This window comes from Orcinus orca, chromosome 11, assembly GCF_937001465.1.
Source record: "Orcinus orca chromosome 11, mOrcOrc1.1, whole genome shotgun sequence".
NCBI lineage: Eukaryota > Metazoa > Chordata > Mammalia > Artiodactyla > Delphinidae > Orcinus > Orcinus orca.
In genome coordinates, this window is record NC_064569.1 from 101,275,931 (window position 1) to 101,301,560 (window position 25,630).

General features: G+C 61.8%; 1 protein-coding gene across 7 annotated transcripts in view; it reads left to right on the forward strand.

The window, feature by feature from the left end:
• TAFA5 (TAFA chemokine like family member 5) overlaps positions 1-25,630 on the forward strand; it is a 192,618-nt gene that overhangs the window by 104,283 nt on the left and 62,705 nt on the right. For 3 of the 7 annotated variants that reach the window (XM_033405301.2, XM_012536625.3, XM_049694640.1), the window contains exon 2: positions 17,700-17,849. In XM_033405301.2, coding sequence (XP_033261192.1) covers positions 17,700-17,849 — 150 coding nt within the window. Of the gene's footprint in view, positions 1-16,584; positions 17,558-17,699; positions 17,850-24,053; positions 25,389-25,630 lie in introns of those variants that run through there. The other 4 variants (XM_049694638.1, XM_049694639.1, XM_033405300.2 and 1 more) reach the window with 3 other exon arrangements.

Sequence of the window (25,630 nt, forward strand, 5' to 3'; positions counted from 1 at the left end):
GTGACATAGGGCAGCACCTTCCCCCCACCTCTTCCATTGAGGTGGGGTCACACATTTCCAACAGGTTAGATGCTCCTGATGCTGCCTGAACACCTTCTGGAGATCCCCCGACCTCCTAAATGACTCGCTTGTGTACATTAAGGGCCACTCTGTGTTGTGAAGTGGTGCTGATTCTGAGAAATGCATAATTCTGTGTATTCTCCTTCACAGTGTCACCCAGGAGAGATTTACTGGCCCGAAGTTCCCCTGCGCTCTCCCTCCCTCCCTCCCTTCTGCTCTCCTGTCCCCTCCTGTTTCCTGTCCTCTGTTCCCCAAACCCCTGGCAACCACTGATCTTTTTACTGTCTCTGTGGCGTTGTCTTTTCCAGAATACTTGGCACCATACAGAAGGTAGCCTTTTCACATTGGGTGTCTTTGCTAGGTCATATGCGTTTAGGGTTCCTCCGTGTCGTTTGGAGCTCAGTAGCTCATTTCTTTCCAGTACCGAGTAATATTCCGTTGTCTCGATGGACCACAGTTTGTTTATTTACTCACAGCTAAAGGGCATCATGGTTGCTTCCAGTTTGGGGTGATTAGGAGTAAAAAGCTACTGTAAACATTCATGTGTAGTGTGTGTGTGTGTGTGTGTGTGTGTGTGTACATAAGCTTTAAAATAAATAAGGGTGAATACCTGGAAGCATGATTTCTGGCTCGTAAGAGTATGTTTGGTTCTGTAAGAAACTGACAGTGTCCCAAAGTGGCTGCGCCGTCCTGCATCCCTGCCTGTGATGGACGAGAGTTCCTGTTGCTCTGCATCTTCACCAGCATTTGGCGATGTTAGCGTCTCAGATCTGGGCCATTCTAATAGGCGTGCATGGTATCTCACTGTTGTTTTAATTTGAAATCTCTTGATGAGAAGTGATGTTGAGTATTTTTTCATCTCTTATTTGCCATTTTGGGGGAGGAGTCTATTCAGATCGTTTCCCCATTTTTCAGTTGGGTTGTTTGTTTCCTTAGTGTGGAGTTTTCAGTGTTCGTGTACATCTTGGATACAAGTCCTTTGTCAGATGTGTAGTTGGCAAGTATTTTCTCCCATCTGTGGCTTGTGCATTCACTCCCTCTTTCGAGAATGGAAGTTTTTAGTGTTGCCAATGCCAAGTTCATCAATTCTTGTCTTTCCTGGGTTGTGCTTTCCGTGTCCAATCTATCTAACAACTCAGGTCCCGTAGACTCTCTTTTCTTCTAGAAGTTTTACATTGCTGTGTTTATTTGGACCCCATTTAAGCTTGTTTTCGTGGAGGGTGGGAAGTCCGAGTCCGGATGCGCTTTTCACGTGTGGGATTCCGGTTTTTCCAGCAGTTTCTGTGGGAAGACGATCTTTCCTCCACAGGGTCACCTGTGCTCCTTCGCCGGGGACTGGTTTTCCCCGGGGGCTCCCGTCTGCGTTTTAGGGCGTGGGGCTAAGCTCCTTCGGCGCAGACAGCACCAGCCAGCCCTCTGAGGCAGCGACCCCACCAACCCTGCGCTTCCTGCAATCCACAACGATGCACCCTGAAACGGGGAAACAGGACTTTGCAATCAGCACCCTGGCCTGGGCTCCACCGCGCCTGCCTAAAAAAGCGCACCAGAGCCAGTCAGACTGTGGTTGGGCTCTTCCGAACCACCCTGGGTCTCCCGAGCCCGAGGCCTCCCAAGATGGGGCCGTGGGCGGCAGGGCCGTCGGGACAGCTTCTCCGTCACCCGGTCCTGCAGTGGGCTCATGCCGCGCAGCTGGCAGTCCCAGGCAGAGGCGGCTTCCGTGTGCCCCAGGGCGGGTGAAATGGCCTTTGTCTACCTTTGTCAGCGCGGGCTGGGCCAGGGGCTGCCCTGTGTCCCCGTGGCGCTGCTGACGGTGTCCCCTGAGATGGTTAGGATAGCTGGCCCGCTGGGTGTCCCACCCCATTGTCAGCGCGGGCTGGGCCAGGGGCTGCCCTGTGTCCCCGTGGCGCTGCTGACGGTGTCCCCTGAGATGGTTAGGACAGCCGGCCCGCTGGGTGTCCCACCCCACTCTCCACGAGCTCACAGAGGTGCTATCTTACCCTCGGGAGTAAAGCCGCAGAATCAGAATTCCATCTCTGTTGTCTGAGACCCTCTGCCTGGGCTTATCCCACCTGGGCTTATCCCACCTGGCTTATCCCACCTGGGAGGACCACACCCTGGGTCTTGCTGAGGCAGGACCCCAGAGGCCAGCCCTGTCCCACTCTAACTGGCGAGGAGGCTGCAGGTGACGGAGGGGGCGCCTGAGGGACCCCATGGGGTGCAGGGTAGGGAGGCTGCCCACTGAGCCCAGGCTGGGAAACCGAGGCTCTGAGACGGTGGGCACCTCGGCCAGGCCGGAGCCTGTGGTCCCGGAGGCTGGACTGGGATGGGCACGGGGACAGGAAGTGACTGCCACCTGGCTCGGTCTGGCCTGAAGGTCCTGGCAGGGTCCGAGGGGTCAAGGTCGGCCTGGGAGGTAACACCCAGCTGGGACGACGGGGAGGGGCACTTGTTAGCACAGGTTACCTTGTTCCACTTCACATCCACCCAGGCGAGGACTATCGGGATGCCAGGCAGGGTGGTCGCTACCGCACTGGGCCCCCGGCTGCTGGGGTGTCAGCGTGGAACCCCCCTCGGCCTCCGGCCCTTCCCCCCACTGCCCACCCGGCCCCCGCCCAGGGGACGGCTCCTTGCCTACAGCCACCAAGGCCATCAGCCTCCTTCAGGTGCCCCAGCCAGGAAGCCGGTCAGCCAGGGAGGGCGGGGTGGGGCCTGGTCCCCTCTGCAGCCCAGGAAACCTCCCCAGGCCTTCTGCCGATACAGGTGAGAGGTCTGTCCCCAGATGTCCCGTCCAAGCCGGACGAGCTGCAGGTGCCAGCCCTGTGTCCTCCCTGGTAGGCGGGCGAAGGGTGGGGACAGATACCCCCAGGCTGCCCCCTCTGGAGGGCTGCGCCCACTGGAGGCCAAGCCACTGTCCCCACGCCCTGCCTGGGCCATCTTCTGTCCCCCTGGTGCTGGAGGCCAGGGAAGGCAGAGGGCTCCCCATGCCCAGCTGACGGCCACACGTGTCCTCGTCCATCGGGGACGCTACCGAGGGGCGCCCTCTCCTGAGATAAGGTGCAGGGAAGTGGTAACCGAGGGTCTGCCCAGGACTCCCCGCACCTTGGGAAGGGGGGCTCGTCCCTGCCAGCCTGGCCTGCAGGTGCCCCTCCTGGAAGAGGAAACACTCGGGACTGGTGGCCACAGGGCGTTTACGGGGTCCCGGGCTGGCTCCCCCAACAGTGGCCTCCGCCTCAGCTGTCCCTGCCCAGGCTCTGCCCTGACGCCCTCAGCCTCAGGGCACTCGGCCCCAACCCCGGGACACCGAAGCCTTTGAGTCCCCTCGTGAAGGGAAAGCAGGTTTTCTCCACCATCACTGTCATCCTTCGGGGGTCAGTTCCCGCACATCCTGAAAGGCAGCTGGGAGCAGCCCACCTCTCGGCCCCTCTCGCAGCTCAGGCAGCGCGTGGAGCACGGTGCCGACGACTGAGGCCCAGCAGCTCGGCTCGGCCCCCTGCCCCACCCCCTCCTGCCGGCGCCCAGCCCCTTGGCCCTGGCTCATCCTGCATCCCCAGGGCCCAGTAATGGGCTGAAGGTCAGATGAACTCCCTTCAGGTTGAAATGAGTGTCTTTGAAAAAGCAGGGTCATGGTTTGGTTCCAAGTCGGGTTCTCGTCGGTGGTTCTGGCCCCGGGGAATCTGGCTGGTCTTGGAGTCATGTCTGGTCTCCACGTCTCGGGGGAGCCCAGGGGTGGGAGCATAGGACCGCCCCCCCAAACATCCACCTTGCCCCGGGCAGAAGCCCTGGGTTCAAGCCACCCGATGGGAGGGGGCAGACAGCCCTTCGGGGACGTCATGGCCCCAATGGCCCCTCCTCCTGTCGCCTGCCAGGGACATTTCTGGTCACCAGGGGTGTCACTGCTAACAGTGATGCTGGGTCATGAGACTGAGAACTGGGCCAGGAGTGTCCCAGACGTGCAGGGCAGGGGTGGCCCCTACTCACAAGGGAAGGTCTGGACTGGCCCCGCGTGGACACTGTGCCCCATCCAGGAGATGGCCCACCACGACCCGGTGACTCCTCTGGGCTCCAGGTGCCTGGGGGTCCGGGGTGGGGATGGGGGCAGGAGCCTGGGAGGCCGACCCAGGGTCTCCTCTGTGCTGCTGACACAGCAGATGCCAGATTCTCCAACAGGGGCTCAGCTGGCAGAACGGCACTGGGCTCTTTTTAGCCGAGGGAGGCTGCTGCCCAGGGCCCGTCTCCAGGCCGTGGCTCTGAGCAGCACAGGGTACCATGCGGGCTGGAGCGGGCGAGGTCTGGGGCGCACGGGGCCCGGAGCAAGGGTGTGCCCGGTTTTCTGGCATCTCTGGCGCAGGCCCGCCGGGCGCGGAGCAGGGTGACGCCGGCTGCCTTTTATTGACTTTTGCGAAGTCGTAAACTGCAGCATAATCACCCCGTGTTCACAGAGTTGTGCTAACAGTGTTCCAGTCCGCTCGGGCCGGGCCCCGGGCCACGGAACCTCCAGCCACGCTCGCCTCATTCACAGACACTGTCGCGGGGCAGCTGGCGGGGAGCCAGCTGGACGGGCCGGGGCTCCGTGAAGGCCGTTTCGGGGCAGCACTTGCTGCTTCAGGGAGAACAATAAAAGCGTTCTGTCCGCCTCACTGGCGCGTCATACACGCCCGCGCGTCAGTGTAGGAGCCCGGCCCGGGGCCCAGCGCCCAGGACGGGGCAGGCAGTGCCGTCTGCTGCGGAGGGCGCCCTCGGCTCCTTGCTCTCCAGCCCGGAGCCACGCAGCCAGGCCCGAGGGCCCGCTTCCCCCTCGCTGAGAGACTGAGGCACCGCCGGGTGGCAGGCTGTGGGAGGGGTCGGGGAGGACCGGAGCCCTGCGGCGTCCGGGCCCGTGCTTGGGATACCGAGGGGTCGTGCGCTCGCCGTCAGGGACACCCGGGGAGGGTCTGCACCCCGCTTTGCTCCCCGACAGGGCTCCTGAAGGTCAGGTGAGCCCAGCTGCTGTGGACGAGACCTGCCAGGGCGCCGTCGGCCACCTCTGGGGTCTTGGCCCCTCTGCCGCCAGGGCGGGGGTGAAGCCGCTGCCTCAGGCGCCTGGCAGGTGGGCACCCAGCACAGGTGTGTGGCTCCCGGTGGGCAGCAGCATCCCGGCACCGGTCCCCCTTATGGGCGGGGCTGGCCATTCCCCCACCCCCTGCGTTTCCAGGAGGGAGCGGGCCTGGAACAGCCGCCTAGGCAGGGAGGGAGCCCTCCAGGACCCAGACGTGGGGTCCCTGTTCCTCTGACGTCCCCAGCAAAGCCCAGAGTGGGGGGCCGTGTGGGCCGTGTTCACTGGCCAGCTGGCCCCGGGCTCCCTCGCCTGACACTATCCTTGCGACCACGCGGGACCCTGAGCCGTGCGGTCAGACAAAGCCCCGCAGGCCACAGCCCCTTATGGCCTCATTACCCAGCCTGCCCGGCTCCTCGGAGCTGCGCCCACCGCACGGTGAATGGACTGGACTCTGTGCGGGGACCCGAGCCTCTTTCCCGCTCCCCCAGTGAGAGGCCCCGGGGAAATCTCACACCTTCAGGCTGTCCCGGCACGTAGCGACGTGTAGAGGACAGTGGCCGGCGCTCCGAGTCGGGGTGCAGCCTCTCCGCCCCCAGCTCTGTGTGCCATCCCGGGGGCGGTTGCACCCAGGGGTGTGTGGTAGACCCCTCTCTGGAGCCCTCACCCTGTGCTGGGTGCTGGCAGAGCCTGGCGAGTTCTCCGGTCAGGAGGGGCCTGGGCACCCGCTGCTGGGGGATCTGCCCTGGCTTGGTGGCCGGAACGGGGTTGGCTGCAGTGGTGAATCTGTTCCCCTGTGACCACAGCAGAGAGGACACGGCCTCTGGGATGCTGGCCGTGCAGCCCCAGGCAGAGGTGGGCCTGGGTGGAGTCACCGACGGGGATTCTGGAGGCCTGGGTTGGTTCTGCAGAGCAGGGGGGCCTGACTGACAAGGCTGGCGACCCCGCCTGGGCCCTGCAGGCTCGCAGGGCAGCACGGAGTGGAGGGCTTGGGGTCTCCCTGGCTCAGCGTGCAGACTAGGGCACGGAGGACGAGGACCCGCCCGAGGGGCCCAGGGTCCCCGACAGCAAGGCCAGGCCGCTGTGGTCCAGGCTCGGATGGTCCCCTCCAGATGGAGAGGTCACAGGGCCTCCCGGGCGGAGCTGTCCAGCCCCGACCCTGCAGGCCTCGCCCCTCTGTGGAGTCTGGGGAGGCAGCGGGACCGCGCTAACTTGGGGGGTGATCCGCGTGGCCACCAGCATCCTCACTGGCCCTGTCCCTCCCAGCTAGAGGAAAAGGACTGAAAGGTGCGGTGGCCCGGTGCACCCCAACAGGTGTCCTTTCAGTGGGGGTCTGAGGGCATGAGTGGGGAGGGGCCCTTGTGGACCTGAGCGGGGGAGGGGGCACAGCCCAGGGTAGCCGGGCTCTGACAGCAGGTACCAGGGAGGACAGGCCAGGGGCCCAGGGATGGCGGGTGATGCCGGGCAGGTGGAGGGGCAGCTCTGGGCCTGTGTGTCCTGAGGAATCTGTCCCCGTCCAGCCTTCTCCAGGGCGCACAGCCCCACAAGGTCACATGCAACCCCAGACCCCTCTGCCCTCTGCAAACCTGGCCTGGGCCGCCTCTCATGACCTTCCCCTCCCCAGACTGAGGGCCCAGAACCGGCCACAAACAGCTGCTCCTCGCGGGAGGCGTGTGTCTCCCCAGGTGCCGGCGGCAGAGGGTGTTTCAGGGGCTCTTGATCTGTCCCTGCATTTCCAACTTGAAGCTCAGTTGGCAGCCAGCTCTGAAATCTCACATCTCAAGGACGAGCGTCCCGCCTCTGGGCACTGCCCTGCCCTCTGTGGGTTGACGGCGGTGGCAATGACAGCAGGGGGAGGTCCCCGACCGCCACGTGGTGGCTTCTGCTAGCTCAGGTCACCTGGCATCTCTGCGGCCCACCCTGCAGCTTTCTCTGTGCAGCCTGGGTGAGCCTGGGGAGGAGGGGAAAGGGGCGCTCGGCCAAGGGGGCGGGACGCTAATTTGATGTTAAGGCTGCAGTGGAGCCGCTGCAGGGAACTTAACTAGAGAGGCTTTGATCTCGGTTCCAAGAGACCCTGGAAAGCCTGCTCCATTGCCGTAATCACAGCCATTATTCTTTTCCTTTTTATCACAGTTCCCTCCACCTGCTCTTATCCAGATTAAAAAGCCAGGCTCTCAGATAGCCCAGGCGAGCCTCTCTCGGAAGGGCCTGCTGGGCGGGCGCCTCTAAGCAGAGGCCTCTCGCTGAGCTGGTGGCCACAAGCGGACTCTCTCCTCTCTCCCCCATGCTTTCCTGGGACCCTTCCCACGTCTGCAGACTTACAAGAGGCTGTGGGACGAGCCAGGCAGTGGGCAGGGGCAAGGTTCCAGAGGGGGCGCCCGGTCGTGGCAGGGGGCTGCCCCCTGCCCCTCTCCTCCCAGCCCATCCTGCTTTTGGCCTTGGGAGGAGGACGTGGCCCGGGTGGGAGGACGGGACAGCCCAGGGTAGGAGAGGACGCGGCCGTGGACAGGAATGATGATGACAGGGCAGGAGCAGGCTGGGACCAGCCAGCTGGATTCTGGGAGGTTTGCATGAGAAGATCTGTGACTTTGCTGGGCAGGCCATAATTCTATTTCACAGTCGTGTCATTGGGGACAGCCAGGGGCTAGCTTACGGAGCAGGGTGCGTTCAAAGGCTTGTCTTTAAGTTGGGAGAAGGCGGGTGCCGTGCTCTGAGCCGTGAGGACCATCTATCTGCGAAGGTGACCTGCCCCTCTCGATTATCCCAAGTTCAGCTCCCCTCCCCGGTCCCTCCGGACAGGGTGCCCGTGAAGTATCACCAGGCAGGGTCGCTGTTGGGGGCACCTCGACTCCAGGGACCCAGTCCTGCTGCCCAAAAGGTCAGGGACGGCGCCACGGCTTAACGGGTCGGGCCACCGCCCCGTCGAGGCCTGAGCCGCAGAGCGGCCGGGGCTGGTCCCCTGTGCCGGGCCACGGGAGGGGCCTTCTGTGAGGCGCCGGTTTCCCTCGATTTCTCTGTCTCCCTCACACCCCCAGCCTGTGCAGAGATCACCCTTGGCTGGTCTCCACACCCTTCCACAGGGACCTGGACTTGGGGACAGGCCACCCGTGTTTAAGTGGAGGTTGAACGGCGATCCGGAATGCCACACTCGGCTTTCACCACAGACTGGATTTCAGTGTAACTCAAATACCGAGACTGTGATGCTCCGTCTGATTGTAAAAGGTGTTCTTTTCTGGTCTTTTGAACCCTCGCGCTAACGTCTGTCTAGTTAGGGGTGGAACTAAACATGGCTGCCTTAGTTTGAGCGTCCAGGGCCCCGGCAGTTAGCTTCAGCTCGAAAGTGGCTCTCGCTTTGTCCGGGAGAGGCGGGCTGTGGATGAGGAGGCCGGGGCTTCTGCTCTCCGCGCTGCCTCCTGCTGACGTCGGGGCCCTGGCCCCCCCATCACCCCCGGGCTGAAGACGGAGGGCTGCAGCCTGTGGTTTGGGGGCAGGACTAGTGCGGGTGGGGGCTGGAGCCGGGTTCCAAGGGCAGCAGGAGAGGGGAGTGCTGGGCCGGGGCAGCGGGCAGCTCAGAGTCGCAGCTGGGGGGGAGGGCGCCTCGTGGCTGAGGGGCAGGTGAAGAAAGCCCTCTGCAAACGGGAGCTGCAGGTGCAGCTCCTTGAAGTCCTTCTAAGGACGTCGGGGCAGGGCTCCGCAGGGGGTGTCCTGACCGCAGAGACACAGAGCCGGGTGTGGGGGGTCTCCCAGCCTCCCCCCTCCCTCTGAGGCCTTCAGCCTGGGAGCTGCTCCGTCCCCCCCGTCCGCCTCCCCTTTACCTTGTCTCTTGGCCTCGGGCCGAACTGGCTGGTGAGTTTAACCCACAGTAAAGGCAGTAGGGATAGTCATCTCCTTGGATGACTCAGAGTCCGCGTGTGCCTTTGCCTGGGTTACCAGAGCTGCCTCGCTCCCTCCTTGAGCTCTGTTTTCGTCCAGTGCTGTTTAAATCCATGGTGACATGTTCCACGTACGCTAGAGAGCATGAGGTGCGGTCCTCCTCCCACCACCGTCTCCAACCAGCGGCAGTGACAGTGGCATCCACACTGCCGCCCACTCCCCGCTGTCACCAGCTCCCCTCCCCGTTACCCCTAGTGATTCCTTAACTCTTCCCTCCTCCTGATGGTGCTAATAGTATTTTCTCATTGTGCGACACCTTGGCAATGAGCCAAGCACAGATTCGGGGCCGTGTGTCCCGAGGATGCCTGTTCGGGGTGACCGTGGACGAAGTGGTGGCCCGAGGACATGGTGATGACCATGAGAGCGCAGCACAAGGGGGCCCTGCGTGCAGAATGGAAACCCCGCGCCGCGGAGGGACGCGTCCCGGGGCGTGAGAGGCCGTCCACACCACGATTTCCAGGGCCCAAGGCCACATCCCCGTGTGCCAGGCGGGGCTCTCCGTGTTCTCTGGTTTGTTGCGGTGACGCGCGGCGACACGCCGATTGCTGGCGTCTTCCTCTCCCGCCTAGGCGGACCCTTTCAGGTCCACTCCGAGGGTGCAGGCAGGTGGCATTTTAGGGTCTCGGCGCTGAGCGCCCCTCACCCCACACAGGTCCCACCGAGGGTTGCGTGCTCCTCGGTCGCTGGCGGGACTGGTGGGACTGGAGAGTCTGGTCCTCACTGGTGTCTGATTTCTGCTGCGAGGAGCCGCCTGCCCCTGGCCTCTCCGGGGGGAGGAGTGGCCCTGCCCATCTTATTGGGGAGGCATCTGCCGAGGCGAGGGGCCGGCCCAGGACCGACCCCGCAGCCCCTCTCTGCAGCCCGGGGGGTGTGGGAACTGAAGCTCCCGGCTCAGGAGCGCAACAGCTCCACGTCCTGTGTGTCTGTGAGGTCCAGGACGACACCCCAAATCAAAGCGGCAGGCGGGCCCTGCCGGTGGGACCTGGTCCCTCGAGGGAGAGGGTTGGGGAGCAGTCTTGCACCCCGACCTACACCCAGCATCCCAGGAAGTCCTGTTGAGGCCAGTGGGGAGAGGTTTGCTGGAGGGGTTTAGGTGCCAGCCACTTGGCTCCAGACTTGGGACACCCCGCCACCCCAGCTCCATCCCCCCAGCTGGCAGCCCCCCGTGTACTCAGGACACACGTGGAAAGGCCATCTGAGACCTTCTTGAGGCCAGTGGGCCACCCCCCAGCCCAGGAAACAAGGGCCCCTGCCTACCCCGGGGGCGATTTGAGTGTGTCTACCACGTGGGCCCACTGGACCTCTTGAATGTGTTGCCATCACTGGTGTGGCCTCACCTGCAGGAACAGCAGGGCTAGTCCAGGCTGGACCACGGGGCCACGGGACGAGGAGGAAGCTCCAGGTCATTTAGGCTGGTGGGTTACAACGTCCTGGACCGTAAATCCTGGTTAAAAGCAATTGTACGCAGCAGCCGGGAACACACAGCTGCCATCCTGTGCTGTGTACCCCCCGACCAAGTCCTGCAGCCCCCGGGCTCCTGTCCCGAAAGCTGACCGGTGGTGGCTCACAGCCAGGGGTGCAGGAATCAGCAGCGAAGGGCGTGCGGGACTTTCTGGGAGACGGGATACCCTGCAGGTCGGGGGGAGTGGGTTTGCCTGGGTGGGCGCCTGCACGGCCCGCGCGCGAACAGCGGGCGCGTTTTACAGCACGTGTACTGCTCCTGGGACTTGACTTTATCAAGTGCCGTCCTTGGGTTTCACAGGGGTTGGCAGGTCCTGACGCAGGGTTTCATAACCGCGCATCTCACAGCCCTCCGTGCCTCGCAGGACGAAGCCTGCTCTCGTTCAGAGGCGTCCTGGGCGTCCCTAGCTGGGAGCGGCTTGTTCTGGACCCGGAGGTGACGAGGATGAGGGTTTGGTTTAGGTCACGGCTGTTGTCATGCGTTCTCCTTGAGCTTAAACTGAAACCTGCTTCCCTGTAACCACCACCCATCGCCCGTCTCCCAAAGGGCCCTGTGAGGCCCAGGACACTCACGGCAAGGCCCTGACCCACGCTGGCCACGGGGCACATGCAGATGCCAAGTGCATCCCCAGACACCCCATTCTGTGGGAGACAGAACGCCTGCAGCCCTTCCGACCAGAGTGCAGGCCCCCCGCTTACAGGTGCGGTGTGGTGCCCCAGGCCCAGCCAGAGACGAGCCAGGGCCCCCGGGTCCTCCCACCACAAACTCCACAGGCCTTGTGGCTCCCACCTCCTGGTCCCCGTGTGGGTCTCCATGTCTGCACCTACATGGCCTGGACCCTCCCCGAGGGCAGAGCCGCCTTCTCATCTGGGTCTTTTCCCTCCTGTTGGGGACCTGCCCGGGCCCCCATCTTCCTGGTCACGCGTGTGCCTGAAGGTGACCCAGCCTGTGGTCAGCTCCGGGCCCCGTGCCGGCCTCAGGCCCTGCTGGCCTCCTGGGCTGCCCAGGTTTCGTCCTCATCCAGGCACAGGGCTGACACTCGTGACTGCTAAATGCCATCCTCTCTGAGTGCCTTTATTCTGTCAGACCTCCTCCCAGATGGATGTCGGCACAGACGGGATTAAATGGCTGTGGTGCTTTCCCGGGAACGGGGCGGGGGCTGCCTGAGGGCCAGGCCCAGCTGAGTCGCCCCAGGGCCTCTTCCCACCCGGGAAGCCACGGGGCACCGGCTGCCCAGAGCCATCCTTTGGTATCCCATCCATCTGGCGCTGGGGCGGGGCGGGGGGGGGCCTGGACCGTGCCCTCCTGAGACCTACACCCAGGTTACAGGCCGTTCTCTCCACTGAGAAATGACGCCTGAGCAGGAGTTTGGACCCCTCGGCCCCTCCAGTGACCTTGCTCAGGGTCTGGCTGGTGGCCGCCCTGGTTTGGGGGCCGTGCTGGGGATGCTGAGGGGCTGGTGTCCGGCCATCCTGCCTGGTCCAGCTCAGGGAATAAATGAAACTTGGCAAAGCTTGACTCAGCCAAAGCGTCGCAGCAGGGACTGTGCCCGTGAGCACTCGGGATGCAGCTGCCCTCCGCTCCCAGCCTGCGGCAGCCCGGGGACCAGGAGGGTGCGTGTTCCACAGGAACTTTCTACGGGGCCCCTTCCCCGAGCCCCAGGCCCCCAGTCAGGATCTCTCGGGCATGGGAGAAACCTCTGTGGGCCGCTTGTGGAAAATCTGTAGAAACAGGGACGGTGGTGGTACTTGCCTTGATGGGGAAGCGTTGAGGGCGTGGTGTGGCCCCCCACCGAGTCTGGTCCGGCCCCTCAGGGACCAGTGCTGTCGCTGGGGGTAGCTCTGCACTCCTAGCCTCTGGGGCTGCGTGGGTGGTAGGAGCCCCCGGCCCCTGGTCCTGGGGCACATTCAGCGGCCTGGATCACTGAGGCAGCGAGGCAGTGAGCCCCTTGGGGGTCCGCTCCCAAGCCAGGCTCCCCTCCGCGGGCTCAGCCACCACCAGCTAGGCAGGCGTGGCACGCGCCCTCCCCCGTCCCAGCAGCAGGGACGGGGCCCTGCAGATCCCAGCCCTGTAGGTCACGGCTGGGCAAGGCTGCCTCCTAACGGGTGGCCAGGATGGGGGTGAGAGGTGATGGACCTGACCTCTCCTGGGGGGGTGTTTCCTGCTCTCCTGCGGGACCCCCAGCTGCAGGCAGAGGTGACAGCGTCCAGGGGGAGCGTGGCCAGCTGTTTACATGCAATGACGTTGCCACAAGTGTCAGGGGACAGAATCAGACCATAGAACTGGGGGTTTGCGTGACCACCCACACGCACCCTGACCTCCGCCGTCTAGTGAGAAGCTGCAGGCCTGTCTCTGGGGGAAAGTGAGCATCTCTTTCTTTTTTTACACGTCTCTCTACGGCATCTGGCTTTTGTTAAATGCTTATGTTGCTGCCTTTCTCCTAAGAAGACTCCCTGGAGTTTTGTTTCTTTCCGTCTTCATGGCAGCCGCCCATCACCCCTCAGGCACACACGTGTGCACGCATGGACACTCTCCTCCCTGGGCCCCGGCAGGGCCTGTGGGTCCAGGCGCCAGGCTGGGCTGGGGGGGCAGCTGCAGGGAGGCCCAGCCTGTGTCCCCACTGCAGAGGAGGACGTGGTCAGGTGTGGGCTGCGTGCATGGTGGGAGCAGCTGTTGGGGAAGGAATTGTGATTTCTTGTTTGTTTTATTTTTGAAGCATTTTTTTTTCTTTCTGGTTTTAAAAGTAATACAAGTTCTTTGTAACAAAAATACCTGGGGGAAGACAATAAGAATTATAATCCCACCCGCCCCCCCGAAGAAAACGCCGACCACGTCTTGTGTGTTGGTGTGTGTGTCTGTGTGTGTGACACAGAGAGAGAGCAGAGGTGAGACAAGGGAAGGAGGGAAGGGGGAGCCCAGACTCTAGAATCTTCCTGGCTGCCCTCTCCCAGAGGAGGAGGGCCCACCGGGAGGCGTGTGGGGACTGGCCTGGCCCGTTGCAGGCTTCCCCACTCCTCTCGGAGGCCCGTGTCCCACGTGTGCTCCCGGCTGTAGCCGCGGTGCTGTCCCAGACCCTGGGGTCCCTGGTTCCTCAAGCTTCAGGAGCGGGGGATGAAGGGCGGGCACGGCGGGACCTGGGGAGGGTCATTCCTGGGGGCAGTAGGCTCCCAGGGGGTCCCGGCCGGCCTTCGGCCCTGTGGCTGAGATACCCGTCGTCACGAAGCCGCTGGCCTGGTCAGAGGACACCGGGGCTGAAGTGCGAGGTGGTGACATTTTCACAACAAACCAGAAATCTGAGTGGAACAGAGAGGTTTCCAAGTGCAGGGTGGGCGCCTGCCTGGAGCTGGCTTGAGAAGACCCCCCCCCCGAGTGCCACAGGGGGTGTCCAGGACGTCAGCCCCAGTTAAGGCGGCCAGTGTGGTCCCCTGGGGGCCCAGGGCCAGCTGGCTGCCTGTCCTCCCTCCTGCCCTGTGCCCCACACTTGGATGCAGGTTGAATGAGGTGCTGTGGGTTCCTGGGCAGCTGGCGGGGGGTCTGGGAGCTCCAGGTCAGGTGTGGGCAGACAGGGACAGACCAGTGCCTTGGAGGAGAGATCCGCTGAGTCCATGGCGAGTCCGGTGAGTTCCGAGCACGTGGTCAAGTTCTAAGTACTGTGTGTTAACTGCGCAGCCCAAGTTCACTGTCGACCCCCAGAGCAGAACCGACAGCGTGGGCGGGGCCGGGCAGTCTTCTCCTCGACACCAGGCGACCTCACGGTGCGGGTGGACCACCCCTCTCATGCCTGAACTCCGTGTTCAGCTGTGTGACCCGCGGGGAGAGCCACCTGGTGTCTCGGGACGCCGCCGCTTCCGAGCTCGCCGAGCACCTCTTGAGCCTGTATTCTGAGCCCCTGTGATGCGCTGCCACCCTGTCCCTGTCCCCTTGCCCTTCACCTGGGCTGCTTGCTTCCAGGAGCCCTGGACCTGCCCATGGGAGCCGTTCACGTACTGCCGTTTGCCAACCTTGTCAGAGGTGCGGGGCGCCTGAGCTAAGGACAGCGCGGTGGAGCCTGGGGGCGAGGCAGCTGGGGATGGGAGCGTTTATCCGTGAGCTCCTCCAGGGGTCGGGGACAATATCCGAGACCCAGCCCAGCCCGGGGAGGATGGTCACGGCACAGGGCGAGGACCACGTGAAGGTCCTGGGATGAAAGCCCGGGAAGAGACCTGAGTCTGCAGACAGCCAACCCCCAACACGGAATTGAGGGCTGGAAACCCCAGAAGGGGAGGCCAGGGCAGCCGAGGAAACACGGTGTGGAGGGATGGAGAGGGGCCGGGCTGGGCGCCTAGGCTGTGAGCTGGTAATAAATTCATGAACCGGGACCCGTGGTGTCCCGAAGGCACGCGGAGCCGTGCGTGGCCTCGGCCCGTGCGCCCCGGTGCTGGCTCGTCCCCTTTCGGCTCTTCCACACTCTCAGGCAGAGGTTGGTTTTCTTCCTTTCATAGATTGATGGTGTCCCCGAAAGATACATTCAGGTCCCAACCCTGTTAACCTGGGACGATGGCCTTACTTGGAAATAGGGGCTTTGCAGCTGCAGTTAAGATGAAGCCACTAAGTGAACCCTAGTCAACATGACCAGCGACCTTGTGAGAAGAGGAGACACCAGGGGGTCTGTGACGACGGGACTGATGAGGCTACGAGGCGACCCACGGGAGGCAGGAAGGTCCCCCCTCCACGGCCACCCTGAGAGAGCCGGCCCTGCCGCAGCCTCCATTTCAGACTTGCAGCCGCCAGGTTACGGGTGAATATGCTGGGGGTTAGGCCCCCAGTCTGTGACGCCTCTATACGGCAGCCCCTGGGCACTGGCTACAGTCCAGGACACCTGCTGTCCGCTGCATCTCCACGTGGGTGCACATGCAGAGGAACTGGGGGGCCCTTGGCCGCCTTGTCCTTCCCTACCTCAGCGCCACTGGTCCACGGGGCGTGGTCCAGAATCGTGGCACCTGGGGGGATGACGACGTTAGGCTGACGGCTGCTGTGTGAGAGGTGCACTGGACGTAGAAGCCCTCTCAGACCCCCGGCGGGGACCTTGCCTGGCCACCGCCTTACAAACGAGGGTCCAGGCTCCGGAGGCGCGATGTGCCTGGGTCAGGGGGTTCCCATGGCTGGTCGGTCAGTTGCTTTGTTAGTTACTGACCAGGGCTCAGGTTCCGAGGAGACGGGCCTCTGCCGGCCCCTGACGTCAGCCAAAGGTGTCTGGGGTCAGGGTGGGCGGCAGCGAGACCGAGAGTGCCGGAGCAGCCCCACGGCAACACGCAGAGCTTAAAATAACAGCCGGGACGGAACCCACGCAGCTGCCCGACCGCACGTCGCAGAGGCGGACCAGCCCACGAGTCTCAGCATCTTTGCCGTGAGCTCCTGGACCCCCTCCGATGCACGGTTGCCCGTAATCACGTCTGTCTTTAAGGCTCTAACCACTGTTGTTACCAGAAACGCACACCTCACTATCCACGACGCTCTTCCCTCTGCTGCATTTGTTTATCTACTTCGTTATTTACGCGTCTGTCTATTTTTGCTGGTTCTTAGCGCAGTATATAATTTTGCGTGTAATTAGTTAGTGCACGTTCAATCACAGCCAAAGCCTTCAGGGAGGCGGCACTTGGGTGTTGGCCATGGAACAGGCTCTGCTCAGCAAGGGGAGGGGGGTCCCAGCAGGTCGAGGAGGAGGGGTTCGGGGCCCACATCCTTCCTCCCACACCTGTGTGGGTCTCCCGTGAGCCGTCCGTGACGGGCTCTGGACGGCTGGCTTGGGGTCCCCGTGCACAGCTCCCTTCAGGCCCTGGGCCGGGCATGTCTGGTACCCGCTGCAGACACCCCGTTGCCTCTTGGGTCGGTCACACCCAGACGTGGCTTCCCCCGGGTCAGGGTGGCCTGGGCAGCTCTGGGCTGATGGAGCCGGTGGCTACTCCATGCACTGTATCCTGCCAGCCTGGCCCCAGGCCGGGCTGGGCACCCGGAGGTGACATCAGTGACAAAAAGGCAGGGCAGTCCTGTGCAGAGAGCCGCCTGGAGGACCCAGGGCCAGGGGTGACAGCAGTGTATGAGGAAGGACACCCAGGGCTGAAGAAACGGCTGCCTGGGAGCCCCAGGGAGCTGCCAGCTTTTCCTCTGTGGGGTGGACACTGCCGCCCTCCTCCCCTGCACGTGGGGACCGTCTCCTGGGTGTCACCTCCTCATCGTTCCCTTGTTTGGAGCTGCAGCAGGCACCCCCATCCTCTCTCCCTGCCGACCCCCTGCATAGCGGTGGGCTGGGATCTGTATGGGGCCGTATCCTCGAGCTGGGAGGGACCTTCAGGGGCAGAGTACCGTCCGCTTTCTCGCACTGTGGTCCCAGGGCCCAACGCAGAGGGCGGCATACAGTGGTGCTTATTGTTTGCTGAGGGAAGGAAAGTGAGGCAGCGAGTAGACGCCCCGGTGGAGGCTGTGGCCGTGTGGCCACACCGAGGGGCCACCCGGTGTCACCAAGAGATCTAGGCTCACAGCTCGGGGATGACTGGTGGGGCACCAGCCAGGCCCGGGGAGGACCTGCAGCTTCCCTGGGGCCAGCGGCCGGGCTTCCCGCGTCGGCACCCGCCGTCCAGAGCCGGTGCTGCCTGTCTGGTCTCTGGTCGGTGTGCCTCTTCAGGGCATCCTGGTTTACAGGCAGGCATGTCCCTCTGCTGGGATGCTGCCCCTCAGCTCCTCAGAGCCGTGGTGCCCTCCCTGGATTTAGGAGTCATGTGGGGGGTGAGGAAGCCAGTGAAACCCATGGAGTCATCACCTGCAAACGAGACGGGTCCCTTCTCGGCAGGTTGGGCCGGTCCAGACACAGACCGAGGCCGCTCCAGGCCAGCCTGGCCTCCCAGCACGGAGCCCTGTGCAGCCCAGGTCCTGACTCGTGACCGGGGGCCCTTCCCCTGTGACTCAGCCCTTCACTTCCAGGAGTGGCTGAGATGGGGCACGTTGAACGTCCTGTCGCCCAGGCAAGGCTGCCAAAGCCACGCTGCAGAAGCGTGGAGGTCACTGGCCTGACCCGGTGCCTTGGCTTTTACAGGGTGGGTCTGACAGCATCATCTGGGGGGTCAGATGTCCCTCTGGGTCCCTCTGCAGGCGGGCGCCAGGTGGGCACTCGGTGTGGTGCTGGGACGGCTGGTCTCCAGGCGCGTCCTCTCAGCCCCATCTGTGCCTCTCTTGCAGGTCAGCTGGCCGCCGGCACCTGTGAGATTGTGACGCTGGACCGCGACAGCAGCCAGCCGCGGAGGACGATCGCCCGGCAGACGGCTCGCTGCGCGTGCAGGAAGGGGCAGATTGCGGGCACCACCAGAGCCAGGCCCGCCTGCGTGGACGGTAAGAGCCCCGGCCCGGGCGGCCGTCGGGGGCCACAAGAGGCTGCGTGCCCAGGGTCCACGAGATGCCCCCAGCCCCCAGGACATTCCACCGAGGCGCCCTGCTCGCTGGGCGAGGCCTCGGGCTGCACGGGGCCGCCACCCCGGCGGTGCCGGTCGTGCACCTGAGGGCTGCCTGCTGGCCGTGGGCGTGGAGTGCAGGCTGGCGGGGAGCCGGGTGCCCAGGGGGCCAGAGGGCATTTCTTGGCCAGTCAGGCTTGCTGCGGGCAGAGGGGTGGAGGCGGTGACACCAGCGAGATGGCCCTGATGCCCGTGTGGTCTCTGTCTGAGGTGCCTGCGGTCTGGCAGGTGGCAGGTGGCAGGTGCCCCAGGCTTCGTGACGTGCAGCGGGGCCGCCACAGGCTCCCAGGACAGCTGACGCGATGTGCCCGTTGGGTAGGCTGGTGACACCACTGAGGCTGAGCCGGCTCGGGGACAAGACACGTCCTGTTAACGTTCTTGCTGAGCTGATGCTCAGGCACCTTGTGGGAGGTGGTGCCTTTGGGGACCGTCCTCAGAAACAGACCCACAAGCCGCCTTTACAAAGCGGGGAGGAGTCCCTGCGGCTTCCATTAGGGCACCGACGTGGGCGCGTCCCCTGGTGCAGGAGACGCCGTGGGTGCTCTGCAGGGGACCTGGGCATCCCAAGGCCGGACGCAGCGGGGCCCAGCAGGGGTCTGGGGCGGGGCCAGCGGGCGAGTGGGGGAGGCGGCGTTGGAGCCGGGCCGGAACCCTGCCCAGCCCCAGGACTAGAGCAGGGGGGACACCACTTTTCTGGGTGGCCTGGGGGCTCCCGTGGGCCTGGCTGGCAGCTGCCTGTGTTGGTCCAGGCTCCTTGGGGTGGATGGCCCCATGCAGGGGTGTGGGGCGGCTGGAGGAGTCGCGGTCACCGTGGTCAAGGTGGAGGGTCCAAGGTATCAGCCGGTCCATCCCGTGGGGGTGGCAGGGATGCACAGGGTCGCCCAGAGCTGGACTTGGACCCTAGCTCTTCTGGTCGGTCCCTCCCCTCCCCTACAGCCTCTGCACGGGCTCTGGGGGCCCAGCTCCCTGGTTCAATCTGCTGCCTCCGCCAGGGAGTCCCACCGGCTCCCCTGCTCTGACCTAGGACGTGGGGGGAACCACTTTGCCTGCTGCAGGCGGTGCTGGCGAAGGTCACGGGAGAGGTGACGGGCGTGCTGAGCACAGGGCTGGGGCATCGTGAGCTCCCGGCCACTCTGGGAGGCTCACCAGCAGTGCTGGTAGGGCTGCATCAGGAGCGAGGACACATCATCCCTGAGGCGGAGGCTTTCTGACAAACCGCGTGGGTCCCAGTGCAGCCCCCAAAGGGAGAAAGGCCCCCAAGGAAGGGCCCCTCGGGGATGGGGCTGATTCAGGGGCCCGGGTCAGTGTCACCAGTGAGCCTGTCCAGGACTGTCCGGGGACCTGGCCGGGGCAGTGAGTCTGCTCGGGGCCCGGGGCCTGGAGCTCTAGCCCCACATGGCCTCTAGCAGGACAGGGAAGGAGTCAGGGACGGGCCTGGGCTCTTGGCCTGAGGGAGCAGGCCCGGCCCTCACCACTCCAGGCCCCGACGTCCTGTGCACCTTTGGGGCTGAGCTGGCTGCGGGATCCTCACCCACAGAGCTTGGGGTGCCCAGAAGCACCCTGGAGGTGCACGGGGCTCCAGGACCACCCGGCCGCCCCCGGGACCTGCCATGCTTCCCTCAGGCCCCTCGGCCACGTGCTACCTGCCTTGTGCTGCCAGCCCGGAAGGGCTCTCTGGGAATGTCGGGGCACCTGGGAGATGGTGGGAAAGGACTGTGCCGTGGGGGGGGCTGGAGGCTAGTGGAAGGATGCTGAGACAGCTGGTGCCTTTTGAGGATCTGGGGCAAGGAAGCACCCGTGCTGGCGTCAGTTTTGTTTCTAAGAAGCTGTTGTCTGTCCTTGTTAAGAGCGTCTAGCCATCGGCATCCCACGGACGGGGTGTGATTGGACAGCCAGATGTCCATGCGCGGTGCTAACGTCCTTGCCTCTGGGGACCATCCTCAGAAACAGACAGTTTACAGAGAGGAAAGGCCTAGCTGCTCCGAGGCCGCTCCACTGACCCTAGACTCTGTCTGCCCAGTGGGTTGCCGGTGGACCGCCTTGACCCCCAGTGAGCTGGGCTAAGCCACCGCATCCCCATCTGCAGCTCCTGTAACTAGAAGTGGCCAGAGCGCCTTCTGGGCTGACATTGACGGATTCTTCCCGGCCAGGAGGGAGAGGGAGGTGCGGGCCCGCTCCCCTCCCCTCTGGTCATTAGCTCTGGGAGCCTTCGGGAGAGTCAGGTCAGAACTGATTACTAATTGAATCTGGGTCTGCTCATCCGAAACCGCGTTCTCACCCCTCTCCTGTGAGCCTCCCCGCGTGTCAGGAGCTGGGTCCCAGAGACCCAAATTAAAACCCGGCCGTTTTCCGGGGAGGCCATACAAATCAGTCAGCTGGCATTTTTTGCACAGCGGGCATTTCCAGGCTGCCGTCTAATTTAATTTTTGCCTTTCTGTGTTCTTGCTCTGTGCACGTAATGTTTCCTCAAGTGTGAACTGTGCTGCTAAAGAGGAAACTCGGGTTGCATGGCTTGCTTGGAATTCCGGAGGAACGGGCCTTAAATTGGGACGGTTTGTGCTGACCCTGTCATGTTTGGTAAATACGTGGGCTTGAAGTACTAGAGCCCAGCTGCATCTGTTCACGTGTTTATTCATTTATTTATTAACTTATCGTTCATTCATTTGCCCCCTCACTCATTCATTTGATCAAATAAGGTGTTTGCTCCTGGGTGGAGGAGAGCTGGAAGGGGAGATTGACTCTTAGGGTACCTAGTACCTAGAACATGCAGTGCTGGGGGGCTAGGGTCCAGACTGTGGGGCAGGGGCTGGGGGACCCCAGAGTACAGCCGTCACTTCCTGTCCAGGACCTTAGCAAAGTTGCATCTTCAAGGGAGCATTTGAGCAGGGTACCAAAGGATGAATAGGAGCTCACCAAGAAAGTATCTCTTTGTAAAAGGAGGGGGCTGGTGGTGAGAGGGGAGTTCCTGGCCGTGTTTCTGGGTAAACTGCAACCCTCTCCCCCGCAGCCTGGACCCTAACCCTAACCTGCCTAGGGTCTTTCCAACTCATGGATCCATCAGCGAAAGAGTTTCTCAAACAAGCCCCACTATCCCTGCGAGGCTCCACGCCCTTACACACAAACACAGAACGGCACCTACCCTCGGGGCTGCCGCTGGTCGTGGACACCTCGGTTAAAAGCCCCCTCCGTCGGCACTGCAGCTCTGGAAGGCTCCGAGGGCCCCTCTCCACCGGTGGAAATGCGCGTGACCCCGACGCCCCTGCAGCACCGCTGAGAGGACCGAGGGCCAGTCCCCAAGCCCCGCCCCGCCCAGTCCACAGCAGGTCACCCACAGGCAGCTCCACTCTCCCTGAAGTGGCGTCTTTCTTTATAAAGGAAGGCTCTTCCTCCCATCAGCTGAATCCTCGTGAAAGTCTCTTGGAAGAGAACAAAGTAAAGAAAGCAGCGTGGTGCCCAGGGGCCGGGCACGGGCAGTGGGGCGGGAGAAGAGAGGGTTGTTTCCGGAGTAGCGCTGCCCCAGCCGTGGTGCGGGGGTGGGGGCAGGGGTCTTAGGCCGGGCCCGGCAGGGTTCCTGGGAGCCATGGGGTGTGGTGGGCAGGCGGAGTTCCGCACAGGCCTGTTGTGAGGGCCGCTGCAGCCCTGAGGAGGAGGTCGCAGCCTAGGCTGGTACAGTCCAGTCTGGAGAGGGTCCTCCTGTGTATGGCCTGCCAGGCTCTCCGGAGTCCCTGCCAGGACCTCCTGGCTGATGCTGTTGACCCCTGGCACCTGCTGGGAGCTGGCCTGTCTTCTCGCCAACATGCCTTTGTATTCCTGAGCAGGGAACTACGCATCCAGGTCACATCCCTGAACGTCAGGGTCAGATCTCGTAATACACCTTTCCTTTCCGGGGAGCCTGGGATGCAGACAGGGCCCAGGGTGTTGGGTGGAGAGCCGTGGCCCCAGGCCTCCTGGGTGCTCACCTGCTGTGCGCACAGATTGGGTAACAGCTGAGCGTCACCACACTCCTCTTAGAGTGAGAGGAGGTGTGCTGCTCAGAGGCTCTCTCTGAACTGATGTGCCAACCTAGGGAACCACCCGTCCCCCATTTACATTCTTCCCAGCCACGTATGAGACATGCCTGTTCCAGACATGGCCTTTGAGGGACTCTGGTGAGGGAGCGGGAGCAGGGATGGCTGTTTGAGAGGGGTCTGTGTGCAGATGGCTGCTGTGGTCTGGGATGAGTCTGGGTCCCCGCCAGGGAGGAAGTGAAGACCCAGAAGAGGCACCTCATTAGTAGATGCAAGGAGTTGAGGGTGCAGAAATAAACCCTGCATCGCATCAGCTGGTCTTCATCAAGGGCGCCAAGGCCAATGGGGAGGCAGTAGTCTTGTCAACAAGTGGCACTGGGACATCTGGATTTCCATGTGCAAAAGAATGAGGTTGGATCCCTGCCTTACGCCATATATATGCCAGCAACCTCAACGTGGATCAAAGACCTAATGTTAAGGGCTAAAATGATGAAACTTGTAGCAGAAGACGGGGTAACTCTTTATGACCTTGGATTTGCCAAAGGATTCTTACATATGACACCAAACGCACAAGCAACAAGAGAAAAATAGAGAAATGGGACTTTACCACAATGAAAAACTCTGGTGCCTCAGAAGACACCATCAAGAAAGTGAAAAGACAGCCCACAGAATGGGAGAGCATATTTGCAAATTGTGGATCTGATAAGGGACCTTTATCTAGAATATATAGAGGACTCCTCCAACTCAAAAATGAGAAGACAATTAACACAATTTTAAAATTGTCGGAGGATCTGAGTAGACCTTTCTTCAAAGAAGATAGACGTGAATAACCAGATGCCAGCTCTCATGAGTCAGCAGGAAAATGCAAATTAAGCACACAATAAGATGCTGGAAAGCACGGCTTCAACTCCAAACGTCAGTTGACAACAACTGTTCCCGAGGGTGTGGAAGAATCGGAACCCTCCTACACTGCTGGTGGGAATGTAAAAGGGAGCAGCTGTTTTGGAAAAATGATCTTGATTAAACAAGAGCTGTCCTATGATCTAACAGTTCCACTCTGAATGGAATCCTAGGTATTCCCCAGGAGGAATGAAAACATACATCCACTCTGTCGACTGAAAAAAAGCGGCACAACGTGAGGGTTGGGAGTTAAGCTTTATCTGGGACACAGTGAGGACTCCAGCCCAGGAGACAGCATCTCAGAGAGCTCTGAGGGACCGCTCCAAAGAGGCGGGGGGAAGGTCAGCATATATGAGACTTTGGTGAAGGGGGAGTCCATTCAGTCAAGCACATATTTTCTGCAGAAGGTTTCTGCAAGTCACGAGGAGCAGACGTCACCATGAAGGATTTTAGTGCTTCTCTCCATAAGAGGAGATGCAAGAATTGGGCTCATAAAATCTCCTGAGAAGATCTAACTATCTGAAGGCCTGTGCTGCCAGTCTTTCCCGGAGCACAGAGAGCCTGTTTCCTGATCTCCACCCTGAACTCCTTTCAGGGCGGGGTTGAAGGTCAACGAGTGCCAGTGTGTAGCTGGCAACTCAGAAACGTGTCCACACACATTCACAGCAGCATCTGCCCTGACAGACAGAAGGTGGAAACAGCCCAGACGTCCATCAGTGGACAGATGGGTAAACGGAGCGTAGTGTGTCCGTACAATGGAACGTTATTGAGCTGTACAAAAGAACGACTGGATGAACCTGGAAAGCAGGACGCTCAGGGAGGAAGCCAGACCCGGAGGGCACACGGTGTGTGATTCTGTTTACGTAGGACAGGCAGATCCGGAGAGACAGAGAGCAGATTAGTGGCTCCCAGGGGCTGGGGAGGGATAGGTAGGGGAACGGGCTTTCTGTTGGGGGGATGAAGAGGCCCTAAAACTGACGCGATGGTTGCACGGCTCTGGACGCACTGAAACCACTGAACGATGCACTTTTAAGTCGTGAATCGTAAGGTGTGTGAATTGAGGCAAAGCCCACACACATGCACAGAGCTGATGAGGGGGGTGAACTGGGAAGGCTGGGTGGGGGGGCCTTGCGCGAGGCAGGGGGCGGGGGAGACGTGACGGGGGCGGGGCCGGCACTCCAGTCACCCCTGAGCAGTGAGGACCAGGGGTCAGGACGCGGGCTGTTCTACAGCTGGTTGGGTTGGAGCTCAGGTTGGAGAAGGTCTGACAGGGGAGGCGAGTGTAGACCACCGTTCCTTAAGCTCTGATGGCAGCGCCCGGCGTCTGTTTTGCAGGATACGGTAAAAATCACATAACTGGGAAACAAAATTTCAGAGAGCGTTTGAGTCGAAGTCTGCTTTGTGTTCGATCCAGCAGAGCCTGGACGGCCCCTCTGTGTCACACTGGTCTCGCGGCATAAGGCGCATCGTGGGCCGTGGCCTCAGCAGCATGGTCTGCAGCCCCCCCACCCCACCCCAAGGTCCTGTGAAGGGGCAGGGAGGCTGGGACCTGGCTTTGAGGCTCAGAAGCGAAAAGGAAGGAAACGTGAGGCCTTTAGATGCTGGTGGAGAGCACGAGGCAACAGAGAGGAACGGAGAAGCTGGGAGTGGCTGGAAATTCCCAGAAGGGCGTTAGGGGTTAGGGGCCCAGGGCTGCCTCAGGGGACGGGCAGCTCCCCGCTGTGAGGACTGGACGGAACCCAGAGGCCCATGCCTGGGTGGCCCTTAGTTCTCCATCAGGTGGGGGCCTTGGTGTTTCAGCACCCGGCTCTGCAGCCTCATCTGGATCACCCTGCTTCTCCCCAGGGCCATTGCAGCAGCGCTAGGGTGGGTGCAGAGGCAGAAGCATGAGATGAGAGGAGGGGGCCGTCACGGGCAGCACAAACCTGATGGGGGCTGAACCGGGCAGATGCGGTAGCAAAAACCCCGGAAGGCTTCCTGGAGGAGCTGAGCCCTGTGTCCCACGGAGGTGGCCACGCCCACCTGCGTTGCTCCATGGCCCCGGTTGTGCCCTTGAACTCCCAGAGTGTCCTTTAGAGCAGACTTGAGTGAGTGGTCACCCCACATCCACGTCCAGACCCCAGACTCCATTCTTTGAGAGGAAAGAGGACAGGATTCAGAGTGGACAGCAGGCCTCCGTCTTTGGGGGCAAAAGCTTTTAGGTGTTTTAATACTTGGAAAAGTGAGTATGCATATTTAGAAACCTGTGTGTGCCCTTTATGCAGCTGAGTGGCCTCCAGCAGTTCGGCTAAGCTCTGCGAGCTGTGGGTAGAGGAGCAGCAGAGGTGTGAGTGAGGGTCCAGCCCTGCCTGGCCTCCTGCACCACCCTTTATCTGTGTCACCTGCTCTCTGGAGTCTGCTAGACCTGCCCCCCGTGGTGGGCCGAGCAGGCTTGCAGTGACTTGCAAGAGTCATGTTAAATTTTCAGAAATTGTGTGAGCTAACTGCTATATACAGCCGTTAATAAAAAGTAAGTTATTTAACCTTACCTGTACATAAATTATATTAAAAAGAAAGATATCCACCTTAAGCCTCTCAAAAAAGAACAAGCTAAACCCAAATCGAGTAGAAGGAAGAAAAATAACAAAACTTAGAATGGAAATAAATAAAACCGAGACTAGAAAAAACAGTGGACATCAACTAAACCAAAAGTGAATTATTTGAAAGATAAACAAAAATATCGAAACTTTATTTTTAACTAGACTGATCAGAGAAA